General features: G+C 62.7%; 2 protein-coding genes across 5 annotated transcripts in view; one reads left to right on the top strand and one right to left on the bottom strand.

Moving 5' to 3' along the window:
* Positions 1-498, bottom strand: part of TRPM2 (transient receptor potential cation channel subfamily M member 2) — a 50411-nt gene extending 49913 nt beyond the window's left edge. For 3 of the 4 annotated variants that reach the window (XM_032629733.1, XM_032629735.1, XM_032629737.1), the window contains exon 1: positions 80-497. The gene's annotated coding sequence lies outside the window, so the exon portion shown is untranslated. Of the gene's footprint in view, positions 1-79 lie in introns of all 4 variants that reach the window. The other variant, XM_032629736.1, reaches the window with a different exon arrangement.
* Positions 499-6120: 5622 nt separating this feature from the next.
* CFAP410 (cilia and flagella associated protein 410) lies at positions 6121-16685 on the top strand. The gene is given in 8 exon segments (XM_032630537.1): positions 6121-6309; positions 7750-7768; positions 9101-9147; positions 11754-11983; positions 12975-13143; positions 14024-14049; positions 14052-14116; positions 16216-16685. Coding segments are annotated over 8 exon segments (765 nt in total). The 5' UTR covers positions 6121-6232; the 3' UTR covers positions 16348-16685.
* The last annotated feature ends 5705 nt before the right edge of the window (positions 16686-22390 follow it).

Here is a 22390-nt window from a genome sequence, read left to right as displayed (position 1 = left end):
CCTGGACCCCTGCGCATCCTCCCCGCGACCGGCGCCTTCGCCGCACCCCAGTGTCCTCCACCCCGGCCGGCGCGCCTACCTGCTCGGGGAGGCCCGCGCCCCCCGCGTCCACTCGCCGCTGCGCAAGACTGCAGCCCATGGCCCCGCGGGGCCGCCCGCCATCTCGGGCCCCGCAGCGCGCTCTGCGTCACGGCTCCGGAGAGCGCAGCCCGCCCCGTCCGCGCCCGAGGCCAGAGCCGAAGAGGAGAGAAGAGCCGCAGGAGCGGGGTCTCCCAGACGCATGAGCTGGGAGGTCAGCCTCCCCCAGACCCCCTCCCGAGAGGCTGGCGGCACGTGTAAAACCGGAGGCAGCGATTCTGGCCAAGTCCAAAGAGCACTGGGAGGGGGGGCGCGCAGGGCTGGGTGGGGATTGTGTCCAGCCGGAGCTGGAGACCCAGGGGGCCCCGGCACCGCACCGGGTGAACCACTTCGCCTGCCGGCCTATCCCTGCCGTCACCTGTCTTCCTGGGGGGCCCCAAAGCCAGGAGACCGTTCCGGGGAAGGCAGGAACAGAGGGAGCCGGAAAGATGCAAAACCGCACAGTACCCCACCCTGCCACGTGCTGGCCGTGGGCCCTCAGGTGCCTGATTTCCACCCTGGCTGCCCTGCCCCGCTCAGTCCTCCTGGCTGGAGGGCAGAGGGGACTGGATTCTGAAAGACTGATCCCAACTTTCCCTAAAGGTCCAAACTCCCCGGCCACAAGTCTCTTACCCAACAGAGGCCCTCTGCCCTCCCCCTCCCAGCTGCCACCCCACAAGGCCCCACGGCCACTCCCGGGCCCTTGCTCAGGGTCCAGGGAAGTGAACAGGGTCCTGTGCCTCTCTGATCCCGGGGCCCGGGGTCTGCCTGCTGACCCTCATTTCCTCCCCTGGGCGTGCTGACCTAGTGTGCAGGACTCCTGCCCGGAGCACCCTCCTCTGGAAGGCCCTTCAACCCCCACCCGCCCCTGCCTCTCCACGAAGCAGCCAGCCGGCAGTGCCACGGGTCCAGCGCCAAAGGCTGGCCCCTGTCTCACTCTCCGTCATCAGGAGGTTTCTAAGCAGCTTGGGGAACGTGTCGGAACCCATGAGAGCCCTTGTACGGCACTTGATCGTTTTTTCCAGACACTTTAAAGGCAGCTGGAGCCACTCCTCCAAGGTGGTTGGCCACCACGGAGTTAAGAACAGCAACAGTGAGTGTTACCCGATGGCTCTGGCCTGCAGGACTGCACGCTGCAGGGGGCAAGCCTTCCAGACATCACTGCTGCATCCCCAGAGCCGCAAGTAGCACGCGCTTAGTGAGTTGCCGCTACGGGACGTATCCTGCTATGAGGATGGCCACAAACCCCAGACAGGCATCTCAGACCCTAGTTAACAGGCAAAGGAAGAGGAGACCCACCCGCGTCTGCAGCTGTCTGTCAGCAGCTGTGCCCACACTCTCCACCCAGGGCTCCTTCCTTGATGCCCTCTGGCCCAAGAGCCATCATGACTAAAAGCACAGTGAGGGGAAGTTAATATTTCATGAGACAGAAGTAACTGCAGGGACCATCCGATGGACAGGTGGGGACGGGCTGGCTCTCGTTTCCAGGTACCCCAGGGCCTCTGTTGGGAACATTGCTTAAGGTGAAGTATCTCATGAATCAGGCTTCTGACGAAACATATGTGCCCTCATCGTTCCCTGTGGGGCTCTTTCCCTCCTAGAGACCAGCGTGTCTCACCACGTTTTCACACTGCTGCAAGAGCAATTATGAAACGTCGTTTCCATAAAATAAAAAGCAGGAACCGCAAAGTGCAAGAGCAGCGAGTACTGATCTTGAACCGACGGTTATTTCCAGTTCAGATAAAGGAAATGCGGCGCAGAAGACTTTGTTACCACGCGGACGTCATTGCCCGAGATATGAAGCCCCCTGGTCTGGCAGGGAGAGAAAACCACAATCACTGAAAGATAGTGATCTAAGCGATTAGCATGGCGAGCCCTGCTCATGAATAATACACAGGAGCAAGGAGAGGCCAGGCTGCAGGCTCCTTGGAGAAGAGCAGAGAAGGAGGGGAGGGTCTGGGGGCTGGGAGCCAACACGGCCCAGAGCCTAGGGCAGCTGCGGCAGACTTTTTCCATACCGGGCCGGGTGGTTAATGGTTCAGGTTTTGCAGGCGATGGTCTCGGTTGGAACTACTCAACTCTGCCCTCGCAGCGAGAGAGCAGCCAATGGCAAAACATAAGCGGATGGGTCTGGCTGTGTGCCAATAAAACTTATTTACAAGAACAGGCAGTGGCTGGATCTGGCCTGTTGGCTGGGGGGTTGCTGACCCTCGTCTAGAGAGCGGACCAGAGGAGTGGGCTTCATGCTGGGGGACAACCTTGTCTTCCTACATCACTTCATTTCTGAGGTCAAAGGATGAACTGCATTCCAGAAACGTCTAATCCAAAGGGACGGCCCATGGAAGTAAGTGGGCACGGTGGTGCTGCCCAGGAGGGTAGAGACCGTGGGCACCCTCGTGGCCGTGTGCCCGCCCAGAAAGCTCTACCAGGTGGCCCATTCATTCTGCAGCGACAAGGATGAGAACGGAGATGGAAATGCCCCGGACAGTCAGGACACAGAATAAAATGAATAAACACAGGCCTCACTTCTCTTCCACAAGTCCATTCTGTGGTCTGCAGCTGAGTCTGTCCGTCCGGACTGCTCTCTGCAGCGGCCGGCATCACCGTCGGTGGATGAGGGCAGAGAGGCTTGATCGCTCGGCCGGTACCCCCACCCCCCAGCTCCCGTCCGCTTGCCAAGCACCACGCTAAGCTCCCACGTCCGTTGGCAGTCCTCACAACCCAGTGTGGAAGGAAACCTTCTCACCCCCAGTGGGTGGGGAGGGAGCGGTGACTCGGGGACCTGCCAGAGCTGGCATTCGAAGGCCCCTGCAGACCCCGCATGCACGTTGGTCAGCCAGCCTCACCATGGGCAGACCCTGTCTAGGGGCTGGGGCTCCGGGGAAAAGAGGAGCCCAGACCCGCAGTCCCGGCGAAGATGACATAAACCACCTCAGGGCGTGGAAAACATCGAGGAGTTCAGCGCGGCAGGAGCTGGAGGTCACAGGGTGTCAGGCAAGCTGGGACGGCCTTTCTCAGCAGGGTGCATTGAGGAAGTGATCCACTTTCTAAGGAAGTGTGATGGATCGAACCAGAACAATCCGATGAAAGCCATTTGGACCCAGGGAAGAGTAGGTGCAAAGGCCCCGAGGTGAACTCAAGTCGTGTGTTTGAGGACCACCAGGAAGGCCATAGTGGCCGTGATGAGGGGAGGGGCCCGGGGCCAGATCACGCAGGGTTTTCGTGCCCCTGATGTGGGTCCCCTGATCTGACGGGATGTTGTGGGACCCTGTGCTGGTGGATCAAACCACAGCGAGCCTTCAGACCACGGTGCTTGCTGCCTGAGGCCCTGCGGGTGGGAAAGCCGAGGCCAGCCCCAGAACGTGTCCATCCTGCCCAAGTGCGTCACCGTCCCGTCTCTCCGAGGGATGGTACCGTGTGTGGCCTCCGTCTGGGCCACCATGGCCTTGCCCTGTCTGACTCACCAGCCAGCACCGGGCTGGCTGAGGACAGAGGCTGATGGCCATCAACTGGCCGAGGCATTGCCCTCTCTGGCCATCCAGCGCCTCGTCCGTGGGCGGTGCCCGGTGGCCTCACTGCTGGGTATGAGGATCTCTGCACCGCGGCCCACCCCCAGTGTCTCTGCCAGACCTCCCGGTCCCCGATTCTCCCGTCTCTCTCCTTTCAGTCCCACCACCACCCAGAGGGTCAGGCCATTCCTGCCCACCTGTGAGTCCACGCGTAACCCAAAGTCAGTGTCCTTCCCACCCCAGAGTGGAGGAACAGGCGCTCCACGTGGTGGGCCTGCACTCCCGGGACCTCGTGCTCACCTACAGGTCTCGCTGGTGTGCTAAGGCTGCAAGGCCGTTTCCTTGGGTTGTTCCTACAGCTGGTAACCGTGAGACGTGAGGGATGTCGCCCCTGGACCAAGATGAGGCTTGCTCACTGGTGGCTGGAAAAGCGGTGGATCCAGAGCTCCCTGATTCCTCCTGGTACCTACCGCATGAACCCACAGCGTGGGCAGTGAGCATCCACTGAGCCCCTCACGTCGCTCCCATGGAACTCGGGTCGTGTCGCTGACGCAAACATGCCAGCGCCACGAGGAATAAACCGTCCTTTGTCTCTGACTCAGGAGCCGCAGTCTCCTGCCGGCACCCGCGAAGGAGTAAGAGGCTGACTTACCAGCCTGCAAGTGGGATCAAACCAAAGCCCAGGCTGACACCCTGCTCGAAACTCTGCCTGTTGCGGGCATCAGCCTTCACCAGTCTTTCAGGGCCACCCGAGGGTGACATCCTGCAGCTCCCTGCAGTTTCCAGCCCCACACTGAGCTGGCCATCCCTCACCGGCTGATCAGAGGAGCCCCTGTGGGGCCACAGGCACTGGGACAACGGTGGAGGTGGCCTGGGGGTCTGGGCCACCTGTGCTCCAGCTAGCTGTGCCCTCGGCCCCACGCCCCTCGCACCCGGTTCCACTCACTCAAGATTGTTTCTGGGCCCATCCACCATACGGTAGGACCCAGGCATGGATGAGGGGGCTCAGGGCAAGAACTGACTGGTAGACCCCTCACAACACGGTGTGTTCCAGCAAAACACAGCACACAGGATGAAATACAGAAAACGCACCAGTTGTTAAACTACTGTGGAGATGCTTTTCTTTTTTAGAATTCTCTGTATTGTCTTTACAATAAAAATGGTGGGCTTGGATGGGATGGGAGATCCTATAGCAAAATTCCACTCTCCCCCACTGAATTGCAACCCCTGGTCCTGCCGGGGGGTCCCTCGTACATGCAGGTCCTTCACCACTCTCCAGGGCCCTGGGCTTGGGATGTGGCTGTGACACCCTGGGAAAGCAACCTCTGACCCCTGTGAAAGAAAAAATCATTCTGACACTTGTTAAAAGAGTAAGGAAGACTTTATTCAAGAATATTGCAATTAGAGGAGAGAGATTGTGCTCAACTCCAAGTTCAACAAGGAAAAGGGGGATTTACAGCCAAGGAGCGGTGAGGGGCCAGCGGATGGAAAGTTACCAAGAGACTTCAAGGGCAGGGGATCTTGCAAACTACAGGCCAAGAAGATTAGCTACCACTTGTGAGGGAGGGATGAGGCGCTTAAGCAGATAATGAGGGCGATCAGAGATCAAGGGTGGGGGTCACCTAGCAGGATCTTTGCTGAGATTGGGCTGGACAGGCCAAAGACTGGACCAGGGCCTAATAGGAAAGAGGTCCCAGAGGAGGCTGAGCTTGGTCTTGTCAATTCTAACGGGTCTGAGATCCCCGGTACCTGTCTTAATGTACTTTGCAGCCCAAGTAACCTTTGATTTCTAAACTGTGTAAGTACTTGCGAGGTCTCTGTTAGGGCTGGCCCGTACCTTTGGCACCTGCCGCCTTTCCTTAAATGCTGAGAGGGAGAGGATCAACGCAGCCCTGGGACTGTCCTGGAGTTCTCCTCTCAACATTTTAAATCTTTCTAATTCAGGGCAGTTACGAGACCATCACTTCTAATGCACGGGACTCGGGGCGGGGACTGGGGCCCGGGGTTGGGGTTTGGGATTTGGGACTCGGGGCGGGGACTGGGGCCGGGGTTGGGGTTCGGGATTTGGGACTCGGGGCGGGGACTGGGGCCCGGGGTTAGTGTCCATGGTTCGGGAATCGGGGAGGGGGCTGGGGGTCGGGGGTTGGGATTCGGGACCCGACCCGCCTCTGGCTGCAGTCTCCAACCTTGTCGTCTCAGAATCGCGCCAGAGTCGCGCCAGAATCGCGTCAGAGCCGGGGTTGGGGGGGGTGGGGGGGTTAGAGGTATCCCCCACAATGCGCATGCGCAGAACCGGGCGCGCGGCGCCAGGGGCAGAGAGGAGCCGGCGAGGCGGAGCCAATGCGCGGCGGAGCCAATGCGCGGCGGAGCCAATGCGCGGCGGAACCAATGCGCGGCGGAACCAATGCGCGGAGCAGAAGCCCTGGCGGCCCCACTGCGCTCGCGCCGGCCCGCCCCCTCGCTGCCGGCCAATGGGCTCTCAGCACCCGCCCCTGACGACGCGGGCCCCGCCCCTTGGAGAAGCGCCGCGGCCTGGCGGACGGCCTCAGTGGTAGCTGGCGGTTTGAGAGCTGGGCCGGGTTGAGGCCTTTGGGCTGCCCGCCGTCATGAAGCTGACGCGGAAGATGGTCCTGTCCCGGGCCAAGGCCTCGGAGCTGCACAGCGTGCGGAAGCTCAACTGCTGGTGAGGCCCAGAGGCCGGGGGCCGTCCCCGCGTGTCCTGCCCGCTGCCCGGCACCCCCTTCCCGGGACCCCCTCCCTGGGACAGGGCTGGGAAGAGCCGTCTAGGAATGGAGACCCCTGCCCAGCACCTCGGCCCTGGAGCAGGGACCCCAGCCCGCCCCCTCTGCTCTGGGGCGGGACCGAGAAGGGCCTGCGGAGGATGCAGAGGGGTTCAGGATGGAGGGGGGGGCACCTCTGGCCTCACCTTCCTGGCCCCTGTCCAGGCTGGTGTGCCCGGTGCCAGGGGCTCACAGCCTCTGGGAGGTGATGCCATAAGCTCAGGGGGCCTTTGGGGAAAGGTCGTTTCAGAATTTTCACCCCTGAGCAGTGGTATTTCACACACAGCTCCAAAGCAGCCCTCCTTGCTGGAAACGGTTGGAATTACCTTGAAGACTGTTCTTGGACTTCTAGGTAGTTTTAGTGGGCAGACGTTTCCCTCTGTGGACAGGTCTCATTTCTGACATTGCCAGCAGTCCCTGGGAGCCAGGCCTGCTGATAAGGTGGGAGATCAAGGTGATTGACACCCTTGCTTGGGGAAAGAAAGGAAACTGAGACTCTAAAGTGATGCTTCGGTAAACATTTTTGTAATTGAGCTCTGGGGGGGCGGGTACAGAGAGGGGTTGTCCCCAGGGGACTTACTGTCCGGGAGGTGACAGGAAGAGATACAGGTGCAGGCTCAAAGGCAGGGCGGCCAGGCCTAGCTGAGCCGAGGAAGGATCAGAAGTACTTCTGAAACTCCGGAAAGGTCCGCACACGTTCACGGGGGGTTCAGAGCACGGCTCCCCGCGCCCTGTACACTGGACAGTTCAGGTGGCGCTCAGCCAGAAGTAGAGCGTCCTCCCACTGGTGTCGGGCAGATTGGCTGCAGTGAGCTCTGGCTGTTCATTAAAAGCCTCTCTCTTTGCGCTGCACATCTGGTATCTTGGCCACGGCATCCCTGTCGTCGTTTTCAATAATGCGTGCCTTTGTTCTGCATGGGGCGGTCATTCTTCCCCTAAGCAGGGAGGCACAACGGCCCTATTCCAGGCTTTCTGAAGTGTGTTTCATAAGTCTCATGAACTTGGCCCTTACAAAGACTCCCTTGTTATGCACATTAGTGAGGGAATTATCCCTCAGTGCAGCAGCCTTGAGAATGAGGAAATCTTGGTGTCCTTCAAATGGGGCATCGTCTGCTGTGCCGGAGTCTGCGAAGGAGGCCGCCAGTATCAAATAGTTTCGTCCAAAATCAACCAGGAGACGATTTTTGGCACCTTTGTCCGTTATCTGGGAAAGCTTTCTTTTACTTTGTCGTTAAAATCACAGACTCTTAAAGTCTGTAGACGTTTGTCATTAATTTTTGGTTTTAATGTTTTAAATTCAACTTCAACAAAATAAAAGTGCGTGTGTCTTTTTCCGTCTCCAGGGGCAGCCACCTCACTGATGTAAGTATCGTGCTGATCGTCTCCAGACAAGCCCTGGTCCCCGGGAGGCTGGTTAAATTGACAGGCGGCTCCCACGCGATCCAGGCGGCCGACCAGTACTTTGCTCCTTGAGCGGTTTTTGTAAGGCAGAACCACTCATGAAGAAAAAGTTCTACAGGACCCAAGTGCGCTGTGACGTTCCCACACACATCCTCCTGCAGGTGAAAGGCAGGCCTCACGGAGGAGCGGGCAGGTCCAAGGCACAGACCTGCTCCCACCCGGGGAAGAGCCCCAGTGGCTTGGTTGGTTGGCTTTAAAAGCAGTGCACTCAGCCGGAGGGTTCCTTGTATAGGTTCCTGGACTTCACGTCCCCGAGGAGTTTCTTCACTTCAGCTCCTCCCCTTGGTCAGATCCAGCTTCACCCTGACTCCCAGGGCAGGACGAGATGGGGCCTGGGTGGGGGCAGAGCACGGAGCTGGGCCGCTGGGCTGAGCTGTATGTCCGTGAATAGATTTCTGCCCCCGCCCGCCCGTTTCTGGAATGAACGTCTCCAGCTCGCACAGAGTGTGGGTGCTAGTCAGCGGGTTCTTACTGACTTCTGTTTCGTACCTTGAACCATACCTTTTCTGAGAAACAAAGTTGGAGATGCTGTCAGGGCTGCCCAGAAGAGCCAGTTCCGCCTCATTCTGTAGCTGAAGTGCTGTCTGCCCAGCAGCAAAAACAAACAAAGCAAGACACCACTGTCACGGAGAACAGACCCACCGCAGGTGTGAAGCATTCTGGCCAGACTGTGCGCTTGTTGACGGCAGGGACCCCGTCTGGCCCCGTGCGTGGGGTCTGGCAGGCACACAGATATTTGGGGCTTCGCCGTTCATCAGCCTTACAGGCCAGGGAGCCCGCGTGGTCCATCCTGAGCCCCGCTGCGCTCTTCCACTGACGCAGTGTTAAGATGGTCTGAGATCCAGTTTCAAGCCTGTCTCCCTATTGGCACAGCTCTGTTGGCCAGAAGCGGCTTCTGTCCTTTCCCTGGATGTCAGGGGCAGCAAGAAGAAAGGTCCTCTGTCCATTCAGCTCCCCTTACGGATGTCCTCTGAGGGCATCTAAAATGAGGAATGCTCCGTCTCGAGGGCTGGTAGCATTTGGTAGTAAAGATGCTGTTTAAAGTCGTGGAGAGGGTGCCCGTTTCTCCATCGGGTAGAGGGGACGTCTGGGCTGCAGAGGGGAGCGGGATGCAGAGCCCTGCGTGCTCCTGGGGCGAGGGCGGCTCCTCTGCTTAGGCCCTTGGCGTGGGGCGTGACGTCACAGGGCCAGTGCCCAGCAACTTTTGCAAAATCACATTCTTTTCCTTCCTAGATCTCCATATGCCGGGAAATGCCCAGCCTGGAAGTGATCACCCTCAGGTAGTACATGCCGGCCCGCTCCACTCTTAAGTCACTGGGGCTGGAAGAGGAGGAGAATGTTCAGATCCCTCCCGCAGGCCCTCAGATAACCTGAAAATTCCCAACCAAGGTGTGGGAGGGCCGCTGCTATGGGCCAGGCCCAGGCAGCAGAGGCCCTGGCTGCTCTGCAGCTCCGCCCCTTCCTGGAGGGCACCCGGGCTTCCCCCTGAGCTCGCCCTGCCCATCCTGGGGGTCCGTGGGTGCCGCCCTCCTAATGGTGAGCAGCCGCCCCAGGGTGACCACGTCTGCCCCAGCGCGCCAGCCTTTCCTGCCCTCCTGGTTCCATCACTGCCTGGAGCTCTGCCAGCTTCCCTGCATCACACAATCTGTCCTTGGTAATAGTTGACCTCTTCCAGAATCATCAGCGGTTTAACAAAGGAAACCTTGAAAGAACCAAGTACTGTCTTTGGGGCTTCAGGCGCCTGGGGAGTTTGCAGGGTCAGGCGGAGGGAGGAACGCCCTCCAGCCCTGAGCCCTGTCCTGTCTGCTCTGGGCCCGGGAGGGAGCTGACCCTGCCAGATGCCGGGGTGGGTGCTTTCTGCGGGTCCCCACACCTAAAACCTCAGGGAGATTTAAGCCCTGTAAGGAAGGCAGACTCCCTGTTTGGCAGCTCAGAGGGTTGCAGGACTCGCCCTGCATGTGGGGTCCTAGGCCCTTGGTCCTGTGCAGATCCCGTCACTCACCTTCCTCGTCACACAGCCGGCCATCCTGTTTGTCCCTCCCTAGCCCTCTGCTCGGCCTCCTTTGCGCCTTCCGAGGTCACCTGGTGGGTGCCGTGCCGCCCACCTTGTGCTCACGCACCCCCAGTCCCGACCCGACAGGCTCAGGCCAGCACCTTCTTGCGGGACGAAGGAATGAATGAAGGAGTGGGCCCAGGACCGGTCTCCCGCCCAGGGCCCAGCTCGGCCCTGTGTACCTTGGCTTCCCTGGCTGCAAGGCCTGTGGGACGGGGGTGAAGGCAGCAGCGGCCCCAGGGTGGGGTGGGGTGGAGGCAGGAGGAGCACGGCAGTGGGGCAGGTGGGGCACCAGCCGTCCACCGTCACTCACCCGGTACGATTATCAGTGAAGCTGGGATTTGAGCCCACGCCCCAGAAGGCCTTACCTGACAAGTGTTTACACTTTCGTTACCCAAAAGTAGCAGGAAACTTGCAGCGGACTTAACCCCATCGCTGCCGAGCGCTGTCTGAGGAATCTGGGGCAAGTTGCCGGGCCTCCGAGCCGAAGGCCCGCTTGTCGTGCAGCAGGGGTTCTCACCGCCGCAGCCGGGGGAGGACAGTGCCCAGGGCTGTCGCCGGGCTATCTGGCCGCTTGAACTGGTGGGACCCCCGCAGTGTGGGGACTGCTGCTTGGATGCGGGTTGGCCGTCCTGTGAGATGAGTTAGTTTGGCTTTGGTCTTGGTGCCCATGGGCAGGAAGGCTTAGTCCATTCTGGCTGCTCTAGTGGGATTTTACAGACATTGATTCCTCACAGTTCTGAGGCCACAAGCCCGAGATCAGGGTCTAGTGAGGGGCTGCCTCTTGGCTCACAGACGGCATCTTCGCCCTGTGTCCTCACCTGGCAGAAGGGCGGAGAGCTCTGTGGGGTCCCTCTTATAAGGGCACTGACCCCGCTCGTGGGGGCCCCACCTCCTAACACCACTGCCCTGGGGGTCAGGATCCCAGCATCTGGATCTGAGGTTGCGTTCGGTATGTAGCAGCGGCAGCCTTAGTGGGCGAGGAGGGGACTCCAGGCCGCCGCAGGTTGAACTTCTCGCTTCACCCCATGGCCTGCGCAGCTTCCCTGGTGGTGAGGATTCCAGAGCCTGGGTTTGCTCGTGGTGAGGTGGCGTCAGCCTCATCCCGGCTGCCGGGCGAGGTGGTGCCGAGCACACCAGCAACCACGTTGACAAGTGAGTGTCGGGTGGGGCAGCAGCGGCCCTAAGGCAGGAGTTGGGACAGCCTGCCCAGCACAAGCGCAGCGTCCAGCACAGGGTGGTCTAGACCGGTCCGGCACGTCGGGCAGGGTCCCCTGCGGCCTGGGGCTCAGGGCGTGAGGATGCTCGGCTGCCCCCCTCGAGCTCAGCTGGCTGGTCCGACTGGGTGTGCGGGGGGTGATCCCGTCCCATCAGCTCAAGCCTGTAGGTCTCTGCCGGGCGCCTGGCTGCTGTCCCGTCTCTGGGTCACTCATCATTTAAACCCGTGGCTGTTTCTTCGGTGAACCTGGGTTTGGAAGTTCAGTGCTCGGTTCTTGGCCACGTGGGTTTTCCTGGCCGCTGCCAGCTCTGGGCTTGGTGTGTCCCGGGGAGGCCGCAGTCTCTTGTCCTGTAAGGGGGCTGAGACCTCCTATCCCTAAGGTTGACTCCTCGCGGCCTCAACAGAGCCGGGGCTGCCGCTCCCACCTTCAGTTGGAGGAGCTTCCCCCGCCCCCAGGGCTTTCTCCTGGGCCCGGGCCCTCCCTCGCACTTGACTAGCCACGGCCGGGTCTGACCTACTTCTAAGGCGGGGGCAGGTGGGCACCGGCCCCGCAGTGCTCTCGTCTCCGCGGGGCGGGGGTGCCCCGGCAGGCACTGACGGCCATCTCCCTGCAGCGTCAACAGCATCTCCACCCTGGAGCCCGTGAGCCGCTGCCGGCAGCTGAGCGAGCTCTACCTGCGCAAGAACTGCATCTCCAGTCTGGCGGAGCTCTTCTACCTGAAGGGCCTCCCGTGCCTGCGTGTGCTGTGGCTGGCGGAGAACCCCTGCTGTGGCGCCTGCCCTCACCTCTACCGCATGACCGTCCTGCGCAACCTGCCTCGCCTGCAGAAGCTGGACAACCGGGGTAGGTGCCCGCGGGCAGGCTCCACCCCTCCCCTCTCGCAGGTGCCGGGGAGGCCGGCCTCCTCGGGGTGCCCCAGGTTGTGCCGTCTGCCGCCCCACGGCCCCTCGCGGAGTGTAGGATCTCGGCTGAACCCGCACCGTTGTTTCTCGGTCCTGCCGTCGAAGCACTGAGCTGCTGCTTCTCCTTTTTATCCTGCTAAGTACCCTCTGCTCCAAATGCTCACCCACCTGCCCTGGGAGCTCGTGACGGTCTGGGTGGCCGGGCAGCATCACTGCTGGTCGACAGGGTCCCAAGGTGGTGATGCCAGCAGGTGAGGGTGCTCCATCGGTCCTTGACCCCTCCCACCCCGGGTTGCCTTGCTGTTGGAGGGGTGGGGTGGGGGTTTGGGGGGCGCCTTCCTGCCGTTCCAAGCCGCCTCTCCTCCATCACGCACGAGGCGACGTGTGTGGGCCTTTCCTGCTCCCGCCTCTGGGGTTCCAGCTCGTGTCCAGGGCCAGGCCTTTTTCCTGTGAAGCCCCTGGCGTTCTCTGTGCTGGTTCCTGACCCTTATGTGCGCGATGATTTTCTCCTAGGTGAATGACTTTGATATAAATAAGCTTCAGATAAACTGTCACGTGTGAGTGAAATAGAAGAAATACGGTGTGGTCTATTCCTTTTAAAAACCTTAGTTTAGGGTTTAGTTCAGGGTTTAGTTTTAGGGTCTTAGTTTAGGGTTTTTTATGAGTATCTATCTGCTTTTGGCAAATGCTGGAATTCAGATTCACAAGCAGTCATTGGCCATCTGTCGTTTCTCCAGCACCTCCAGGGCGGGATGCAATGGTGGGGGGCCCAGCCCTGCTCCCGGGTGCTAGCCGTCGGGGTGGACAGACAGCCGCCTCATCCCCGAAGCAGACCGTGCTGAGCGCCGAGGGGACGGCGGGGCCACGGCTCGCGGGGCTCGCTTGCGGTGAGGCCACTGATGCTTTTGCCCCCTCCCCCTCCCCCTCCCAAGCTGTGACGGAGGAGGAGGTGTCCCGAGCGCTGGTGGAGGGAGAGGAGGTCACGGCCCCCAGCAGACAGCACTCAGGGAATGGCCCGCCCGAGCCGTCCTACACCCTGAGCGCCGAGGATGCCGCTGCCGAGATGCCACGGGACCCGCTGAGCCTCGGCGAGGAGACCAGGTGTGGCCCGCGGGCCTGCCCTGTCCTCCCGCGCGCGGCTGCGCCTCTGGGGCTGGATGGGGGGTGTGGGTGTTTGTTTCTGGGCTGGCTCTCAGGGGCCCCCAGCCTGGGGTCAGCCACGTGGCCAGGAGAAGACCCAGGGCAGGGAGCTCATGCGAGTGTGGGACCAGCCCTCCGCAGGGAGTGGTGGACTCAGGGCGGTGGGCTGGTGGGCGTGCAGGGCCCCCTGGCAGGAGGGAAGCCTCGTGGCCATGGCCGTGGCCGGCTGAGCCTCTGTGTGGCCTCAGGAGCCCCGGGGACGGCGGGCGTGTGGGCTGAGGGAGGGCCCTCCCCCCCTCCCTCCCTCCCCCCTCCCTCCCTCCCTCCCCCCCTCCCCCCTCCCCCCTCCCCCCCTGACCCACAGGGCACCTCAATTGAATGATTGTCACAGACGTTTGTGGGCAGAAACTGGACTTGAGGAACGTGGTGGAGACCACTGTTCACAGCGGGGCCCAGGCTGGGCGTCCGCTTACAGATGCGGCCCACGCGCCTTGCTGTCCCGCGGCGGGACGGGGAGGGCACGTGGCCGGGGCTCGTGCAGCATTTGTGCTAGTGCCCCACCCCCGGCCCCGGGGGGAGCGCCAGGAGCAGGGAGGTGACCCCAGGGGTCAGAGAAGTAGAGCTGCCCCGGCCCCTCCGTCCACTGCTCCTGTCCCCCCAGAAGCAGAGAGTCCTGCAGTGGGGCTCTCCCTGCGGACAGGGTGGGGTCCACTTTTAGGAGCCTCTTCCTCGCTGTTCCCCGAGGCGCCGGACCCACAAATGTTGTGTGAACAGTGCGGGCGGGGCTCCGTGCCCCTCGGGCCTCACGCACCGCTGTCCTCCCCCCGCCCGCCCCCGCCAGCAGCATCCAGGGGCAGCTCGGCCTGAAGCGCCCTTCCGGGACCAGTTTCCTTCCTTCTCGCAGAGGGCGGCCACAAGCAGTCGCAGGAACAGGGTGAGTGTGACGGAGGCTGCTCTGCCCGGAAGAGGCCCCGGAATGTGGAGATTGGGGCTGGGGGCGGGGGGCGGGGCTGGAGACAACACAGGGACGCGCGAAGCCAGCCCTAGAGGGTGGGAAGCCGACCGTCCTGGGTCAATGTCGGTGTCTACATCTAAGCTGGTGGGGCACGGCAGACGGGGGAGGGGTGCCTGAGTGCGCAGCGGGGGCCCCCCTCGCGCCTGGGGCTGTGCCGAGGGCGGTCTCGGGCGGGAAGGTTGCTGCCTGGGAGAGGCCTCCCACCTGCGGTTAGAAGCAGGGCCCCTCCTGGCCAGGGCGGGTGGCGGTGTCCCCGTCGGTGACCAGGCGGCAGGCCCCACGGCTCCATAGGCATCCCTGTAAGGACCACGGCTTGTTGGCTGAACGATAAGTAGGTCGTGTGGGCAGTTGAGTGACATCAGCGAGGACCCGGGTCCCTCCAAGTCCTCTCGTGTCACTCCGGCTTGTGCCTGGGCTCGTCCTGCGCTCACAGGGATGCCCTGCTCCAGGCTTGTGGCCGGCAGAAGGGTGGGGCCGTTTCTTGCCGTGTGTCCTCTTACCAGTGCAACGTCTTCCCCACATGCCCCCTGCCCCCCAGCAGGCTCGATGTCAGTTCCCTGAGCCGGTCATTGGCAGGGGAATGGGTCACCAGTCAGCTCAGCCCAGAGGGGACCTCGCCACCGGCTTACGTGGGAAGGGGAGCTGTCTGAACCAGGGTCTGTGGGGAGGCCCGTGACCCCCCAGCACCTGCTCCAGCCCCTGGCTCGGCCTGACCAGAGCTGTCAGGTGCTGTGACCTCCCTGTGGCATCATGAAGGGGGGTACCACAGTCTGAGCGGGGCTGCCCGAAGCCACGGGCTGGGCCTGTCTCATTCATGCGGTGACCACTTGAAATGCGTGCGAAGCTCACGGGAGGTACAGAAATGGATGGACTGAGGCCCCATCCTTGGAAGTGCCAGCCCCCAGGGCTGTGGACAGATGTGACCGCGGGCTGAAGGCCGATCTAGGCAGCAGTCGCTTGGCCTATGGCTAGTCTCTCCCGCCCTGCCCCACCCCGGCAGGTCACTGTCCCCTCGTGGCAACGCTCTCCTCAATGAGGTGGCCGCGTGGGGCAGCTCAGGGTCCCTGCACACACTTCCCACATGTTTTGGGAGGAGCCCGAGGCATGTTCCGTCCCCAGTGGCAGGTCTGCCCAGCAGCGGGGCTAAGGCCTGAAGCTCCCCGCACCCTCACTCCCACTCCAGGGCCTCTGCAGTGCAGGGTGGACCAGAGATTGAAGACACTGGTTCAACTCCGCACCTGCCATAAATGCAAACGAAAGACCATCAAACTGCTCAAACAGGACACCTGCTCTGAAAGCAGAGGACAGAAGGGCCCTGGCTCTGCCACCAAGGGTCCTGGCCAGGCTGGGTGTCCCTGTGGGCATCAAGCCCCCCGCAAGCCTCTGAGTGCGAGGTGCCGGTGGCCAGGAAGACCTGGGGACACGGGGGAGGGCTGGTGAGATTTGAGGGCAGCAGGAGTCTGGGGGCGTTGCAGAGCCAGGGATTGGCACCCCAAGCGTGAGCCCCTGAGCCACGTCCTCATGTGTCCACATGGGCTGCACGCTCTGGCTTGCGGCTATGCCTCAGCTCATCCAACAAGAGGGATCGGCTCAAGTAGCCGCCTGCGCAAAATCCTTCCAGAATTTTCCTGGTAGAAATGGCATTGTTTCCCTGCTCAAATGCAGATGGAAACCCGGTGTAGCTATGTGGACACGGGTGCATCACACACTAAGCACGTGTGGCATTTGAGTGCGTGTTGCCGAGAGCCTGCTGCAGGCCTCTGCTCCATTGCCGCCCAGCCTCTCTGGGCCTCAGGGCTGTGAACAGGTAAGTCAGTTCGTAGGAAGTCCCTGCCGGCGGTGAGTGCCACAACCCGTGCCACGACTGTGGCTTCCGTCTGCCAGAGTGTCCACCTGTTCCCTGCAAGGCCGCCCCTCCTGCAGGCTCTGTTCCCGCGATGTGCGCGTGTGTCGTGGTGTGGGCGGCCGCCCAGCCTCGCAGGCGTGCTGCTCACCCAGTGACTCTCTGTGCCCCCCAGAACAACGTCCTGACCGCCGTCCTCCTGCTGCTGCGGGAACTAGACAGCGAGGGGCTGGAGGCCGTCCACCAGCGCGTGGTCAGCCGGCTCCAGGCCCTGCAGAAGCAGGAGCTGCAGGAGGCCATGGAGTGACCGTCAGCGGGGACCCCGAGCTGAAGTCCGGCGTATTCCCGAACACCTGGGAGGGTGGGGGTCACAGCTGCGGCCTCTGCTCGACCCCAGGCTGAGCCTCGGCGCACAGGGCTGCGTCCTTAGGAAGCCTCGCCCACCCAGGAAAGCCGAGCTTTCGCTGTGGATGGGCACCACGCCAGGGCAGGAGGGGCTGGCTGGGCAGGCCTCCCCCTGTGCCCTCTGCTGTGAGGGGCCGTAGCCAGATGCCCTCCTGTATGGCAGGGCCACCTCGACTTGCCTCTTCCTGAAGGTGGGCTTTGCAGCTGTCCTCCCTAATAAACGTTTTTTCCAAAGTCTGACCTGGAAGCAGATGTTTCCTGAATGACAGGCTCGGCCTTGACATTCTTGTTAAAGGTAAGGGCAGTCGCTCGCGCGTGTTTTCTCAGCCAGTTGTCTGACGCTGTCGTGGGATGGATTTCTGTTGACCACAGGAGACTTCCAGAACGGTGGCTGCCTGCCGCCTCCAGGGACGTTTTGCCTGCAGTGCACTGTGTCCCTTCTCGAGAGCCCCGCACGACACAGGGTCTGTGCCGCCCGAGTGAGAAGACCTGGACAACAGGCCTGCCGCTTCTGTCCGGGGACCCGAAGCAGCGCGTGGGAAGGGACAGCCTTCTGGAAAGGCGTCTTATGTTCTCTTTCTTTGGGAAGAGTCGCAGGCCTTGCTGCGGTGGCCGGGATGCGGGCGGTGACTCCACAGCCCTGGGGTCCTTCCTGGCGCCCCCAGTGCAAGGGGAGGAGGGTGCCCTCCGAGGCCGTTAGGGGAGGTCCCTTCTTGCTGGGCTTGAAATGACAGGGACTGGTGTCCTGTTGGGGGCAGGAACATCCACGTCCTGTGGGAGCCGAGGTGTGTCAGGTTGCATGAGGGCTGCACAGACCCAAGGGGGACTGACCACAGCGTGTGCAAGACACCAGCCCGAAAGATCACCGGCTCCGGGAAGATGAAGCCGCACTCATGGTGCAACCGTCTCACACTCGCCTCATGGGGGGCCCCGGGAAAGGCGGGGGTTCACCTTGGGGCCCCCCTGTACTTCTCAGGGCAGGGGGTGAGGTCTGGCCGCGGGAAGCGAGGACTCGCCACGCGGGGCCGTCTAGGACAGGTGGCCGTGGCCTGTGCGTGTGCCTTCTCTCGTGTTACGGGACGGTGGATGTCTTCAATAAAGCCCCGTCCTGGTTAGAACAAGCCGTGTGTGCTTCTGTTGCATTAACACCCTCCCTCTCCCCACCCACGAGGCACGGCTCACACCCACTTCCCCTGCCCCACGATCTGGTTCGCCTAAGTCAGGGACCCTCGACTCAGACCCCGGTCGGGGTGAGCTGCCCGCCTCAGCCCCTTGACTCTTCAGCTCCCCCCGCATCCCACCTTCGCCACCCCCTAGTCAGAGCCTCCTGTCAGCTCACCGGCTCCCACTCCCGGCCACCTGCTCCCTCGGCGCCCGTCTGAAGCCCTCAAGCTGGACCGAGGACGAAGCGCATCCACCCCTGGCCTGGATCCCAGGCCGCCGGTCTTTATGGGCACGTCACAGTCCCAGCTCTGAACCTCGCCCCAGGTAACCGTGAAGGTGGGGTTTCGGAGCAAAGCAGGTGCTGGCATTACGGCCTGTGTGTTTGTCCTGTTGGCCCCCCTTTAAGGAGGAAAGGGCTGAGACCCAAGAGGACACATCGCTCGTCTGAAACGCTGGTCAGTGCAGCCAGAGGTGGGCCAGACGCACTGTGTGCTCCCCACGGAGCTGCTGCCCAGGAACGAGGGCGGTCACTCTGCATCTCGGACCCACCACTGGGTCACCTGCGCCAGCAGCCCCTGTGCTGCACGCAGCGTCCAGGACAGGCCGAGATCTGGGTCCTGACCTGACGTGGGGCGCTGGGCCAGGCTGCAGTGCAGCCCGAGCCTCCCACGTGGAGGCGACATCCCGTCTCCCGGCCACCGGGTGGGTGGGGACCCCGAGCGCCCCCCAGTTTGCTGAGCTGCAGACCCTCCCCCCTCAGCCCGCTCCCCCCACCCCGCAGTGGGTCAGGAGGGGGCGCCCTCTGATCGTGCCGACTGGGGGCAAGTTTCAGGAGGAGCGGGAGTGGAAAGGAGCCTTGCAGGGGCCACTTACCCGCCCTGTCCCTGAGCCCAGGGCTGCCCTGTTTGCAGGAGGACGCTGGGGCTTCCCTCTGTTGGTCATATCCTCCGGGAAGCGTTCGTGGGCCCTCTGGGATGCTTGTGGGATCCCTTGTGGGATGCTCACGGGGCCCCCGTCAAACCAGTTGGGAAATTAGACAAGAAACAAGGGGTCCTGGCTGCCAGCATCCCAAGGACAGTGGTTCTCCAGGGCGCTGTGAATGGACATGGGCTCCGGTGTCTTCCCGGGGAGCCTGCTGTCCTGAGAGGCCCCGCCAGGGTGTGGGAGCACCTGGGGACGCCGAGCGGGATGCCACCGTGGCGAGCCCCGGATCTTCTCGGGCCGAGGAAGAGCGCTAGCCCGGCTAGGAGTGGATGCGGACGGTGGCCTGGCTGAGTGAGGCCAGCAGCGCCGCCAGTATGAGCTGTGCCTGCCCTGTGCTCCTGCGGCCGCTCGGCCAGCCGGGACGGCGTGGGCACGCAGGAGCCCGAGCTGGGTCTGTGTCCTGCTGTCGCCGACCTGAGTGTCTTCATCCCTGTTCAATGCGGGGCCTGGTCCCTGGGAAGTCGGCGTCTTTCTCCTCTTGCAGGGCTGTCACTTTTTGCTATTTCTACGTAAAGGGCAAAGCTGCCCGTCACAGCCTCACATGAGGGAGGTGGGTGGCCACAGCTCGCCTGAGGAGCCCGACACCTGCCCTGCCCCCTCTGCAGGGACTGGTGGGCAGGGCAGGGTTGGAAGAGACAAACCTATGAACCTTAGCCAGAGCAGGGGTGTAGCATCTGCGTAAACCCTTCCTCAGGACCATGACAAGCAGGCAAGCCAGTACAGCGTCACTGTACCGTCCCCACGTGCCCAATGGGCGGGACTGCTCACAGGTGAGCACCCTGACAGGTGAGCGGCCCGACTCAACCATCAGACTGAGACAAACACACCGCATGTTGCCTTGACGTCCCCTGGCCGGGCTGTCCAGGGTCTGGGACGGTGTCCGAGGGCCTCCCCCACCCCCCTGCATTTAGGCCCTCAGGGGAGGCCCCTCCCACAGTCCTGTCGTGAGTGCACCTGTGCAGGAGCCTCTGGGGTGGTCTTCGATGCTCTCCAGCACCTGCCGAGCCCTGCCACCGGCAGAATTACGGAGAAGGGCGCTAGCTGAACCTGCCGCACAAGCGTCTACTTTGGTGGACGCTCTCAAAGTTCCGTCACCTCCGCAAGACTGACTCATGGGCTGTGTTCCCCGGAAAGCTCGCAGGAATTGCAGTGTTTGCCAGGGCCTAAAATTATAGTCTCCGCCTAGTGAGACAGAATGCAAGAACGCTGAGACAGAAAAACTATGCGTTTGTGGTCACCTGCGTCCCAGAGCCTGCCTGGCATCCTCCCCGGTGGGCACCAGGCTCAGGGATGGGGCCATGGCTTCGGGGGAGCTGCCCTCCAGGACCGTCCTGGGCCTCGGGGGTGCTGCTAGGGTTGACAGGGGCTCAGGTTTCAAGCCCTCCCCACCCTGCTCAGTCGGGTGGCCCTAGACCAGTGGGGCTGAGGGGGGGTTGCAGGAATCGTGGGGATCCGGCTGCTTCCCAAGGCAGGTGGGTCATCACCCCTGCTCTCCAGACCACGTGGACGCCTGCCCAGCACCCCAGTGCACAGCAGACCCCACCCGGCCCCTCCCAGAGCCCTGTCCTGGCCTCAGGGAGCCCGAGAGTGATGCCCGGTCCCCGGCTCACCCTGTTCCTGGGCCCGCAGCACCTTCCTTCCCCAGCCATGTCCCCTGAAATGCGCCCTTGGCCTCACACCCCACCCCCATACTGTTCTGAGAAACTGCTACGCGCATGCTTTCCTGCAGCTGAGGCCCACTCTTCTTGTCTGTGGCGGGAGGCAGGATTCTGAGGTGGCCCCAGGTCCCAGACCCCTGGCGTGTACACCCTACCAGATCCTCACCCCCAAATGGGGGGCCAGTCCGTGAACGTGATGGATATATGGCCGTATATGGCCAAGGTGAAGGGGCTGCACAGCTGTAGTTAAGGCCCCTAATCAGGTGACTCTGAGTTAATAGAAGGGAGTGTCCTGGTGGGCCTGCCCTAATCCGGTGACCTCGGCGCCCCACCTCACCCCCCTCCAGGCATCCCTGGATCAGGGATAAGGAGGTCGTGGGCCTTCCCTCCCTGAGCTCAGAGACTAGGGGCAGTGGACACCCTCCTGCTGCCGCTGGGATTCTACCAACAGGCAACTCAGAAGGGCCGAGGTCCAGCTGAGACCAAACCTGGCCGAACGGGGAGCCCCCTCTTGCTTGGGGATCCCAGGCGCTGGCTGAGAGGAGGAAGGGGGGCGACAGGGAGGGAGGAGCAGGGCAGGGACTGGGCCCGGACACCTCGGCCCTTCTGCAGCTGCCGCAGCCTCTGCCTGGGCCTCCCAGCTGCTGGACAGGCGGCCGGTGGCGCCGCGGACGTCCTTCCAGCCTGGCAGGCAGCCTCCTGTGTGCCCCGCGCGGGACGCCCTGGGGAGGGCTGAGTGCCCGGAAGGCAGGCGGCAGGCCTGGAGGGCGCGTCGGAGGCCAGCACGGGGCCAGGTCCCGCCAAGTGCTCGTTATACCAGCATCCACAAACAATGCACATTTAAGCCAAACCAACCCGAAAACCCTGGAAAAGTAGCCTTCCAGCGCTCCTCCCGCCTTCCCCAGGCTGGGCATTGGGCACCCAGCACCACAGGGGTCAAGCGGAGCCAGGCGAGGGCGAGGCTGGCACCGGGCAGTGCCTGGGTCAGCGTGGCATCCCAGCTAGGGCTGGCGTGTGGTGAGGACAGAGGGGACACGGCTGCCACCAGCCAGGGTCACCCCCAAGGGAGACGCCACCCCTGAGCTCCAGCCTCCCGCTCATGTGTCTAGGCGCGTGTGCACATACATGTAGGCACATAGGTGTGCACACACACAGACACGCTGACATATGCACACACACACGTGCACACACACACACTCAGGTTTCTGGGCCCTGGAAACTTGCCCCTGGTCTTTTGAGACAGAGGCTCAGACCGCTGGGGGACCGTCCCCGCCTTGGCCTGCCCCAGGGCTGGCAAAGCAGACCGGAGGGGCCCCAGCTCCAGAAATGGGCACCCAGGAGCCCCCAGGCTCTCGGCAACACAGTGAGGCTGGCGTGGGCCCCCAGCACAGGTCAGCCCAGCCAGGCCTGCGGTGCCCAGGAGTCACCAAGGCTCCCTGCCGGGGTCTGTGGGCACACGAAGGCAGCCTGAGACGCTGGGCCCCAGCCTGGGCCCGACGGGGAGACCCCCGCCCACCCGGGGACCCCCACCTTGGCCTGTGGGCCTCCCCACAAAACCTCCTGGGGCCCAGAACCCCGTCCTGACCTCTAGGCGTGCCAAAGGCAGGGTGCAGGCAGAGCGGCCCTGGATGAAGGGCCCCGGTGACTGCAGTGGGAACACACGTGGATGGGCAACCTGTGCAGGGGTGACGGGGACCTGCAAAGCACAGACCACGAGGTCGACATCCAGCTCATCCTCCCGAGGACCCTGGTGCCAGCGCCACTGCGGAGCGAGGGCCGCCTGCCCTCAGCCACCTGCCCCGGGATCCTTGGCTGTGCTTCTGAGACCCCAGGCTGAGTCGGGGGGAACGTTCCGGGTCAGACTTGGGGCCCAAGAACCAGGCTCAGAAGTCCTCCCAAGAGGGGGGGAAGCCAGGCCTGTCACCCCTTAGGATGCGGTTGGGGGGCCCAGGTCACCCCACAGGACGGAGGGGCTCAGCTCATCACATGGACAGGGGCTGCTGGTCCTGGGATGAGGGTGCGGCCCCAGAGGGCCCGTGTCCCTGAGACCGGGCTCAGCCCAGAGCCCAGAGGAGGCCCCCAGACCCATGTGTGCAGGTGGGGGGCTACCAACCACCAGCCCGCCCACCCTCCCTAGAA

This window comes from Phocoena sinus, chromosome 4, assembly GCF_008692025.1.
Source record: "Phocoena sinus isolate mPhoSin1 chromosome 4, mPhoSin1.pri, whole genome shotgun sequence".
NCBI classification, from domain to species: domain Eukaryota; kingdom Metazoa; phylum Chordata; class Mammalia; order Artiodactyla; family Phocoenidae; genus Phocoena; species Phocoena sinus.
The sequence above is the reverse complement of the archived record's forward strand: the minus strand, read 5'-3'. Positions and strand labels throughout refer to the sequence as shown.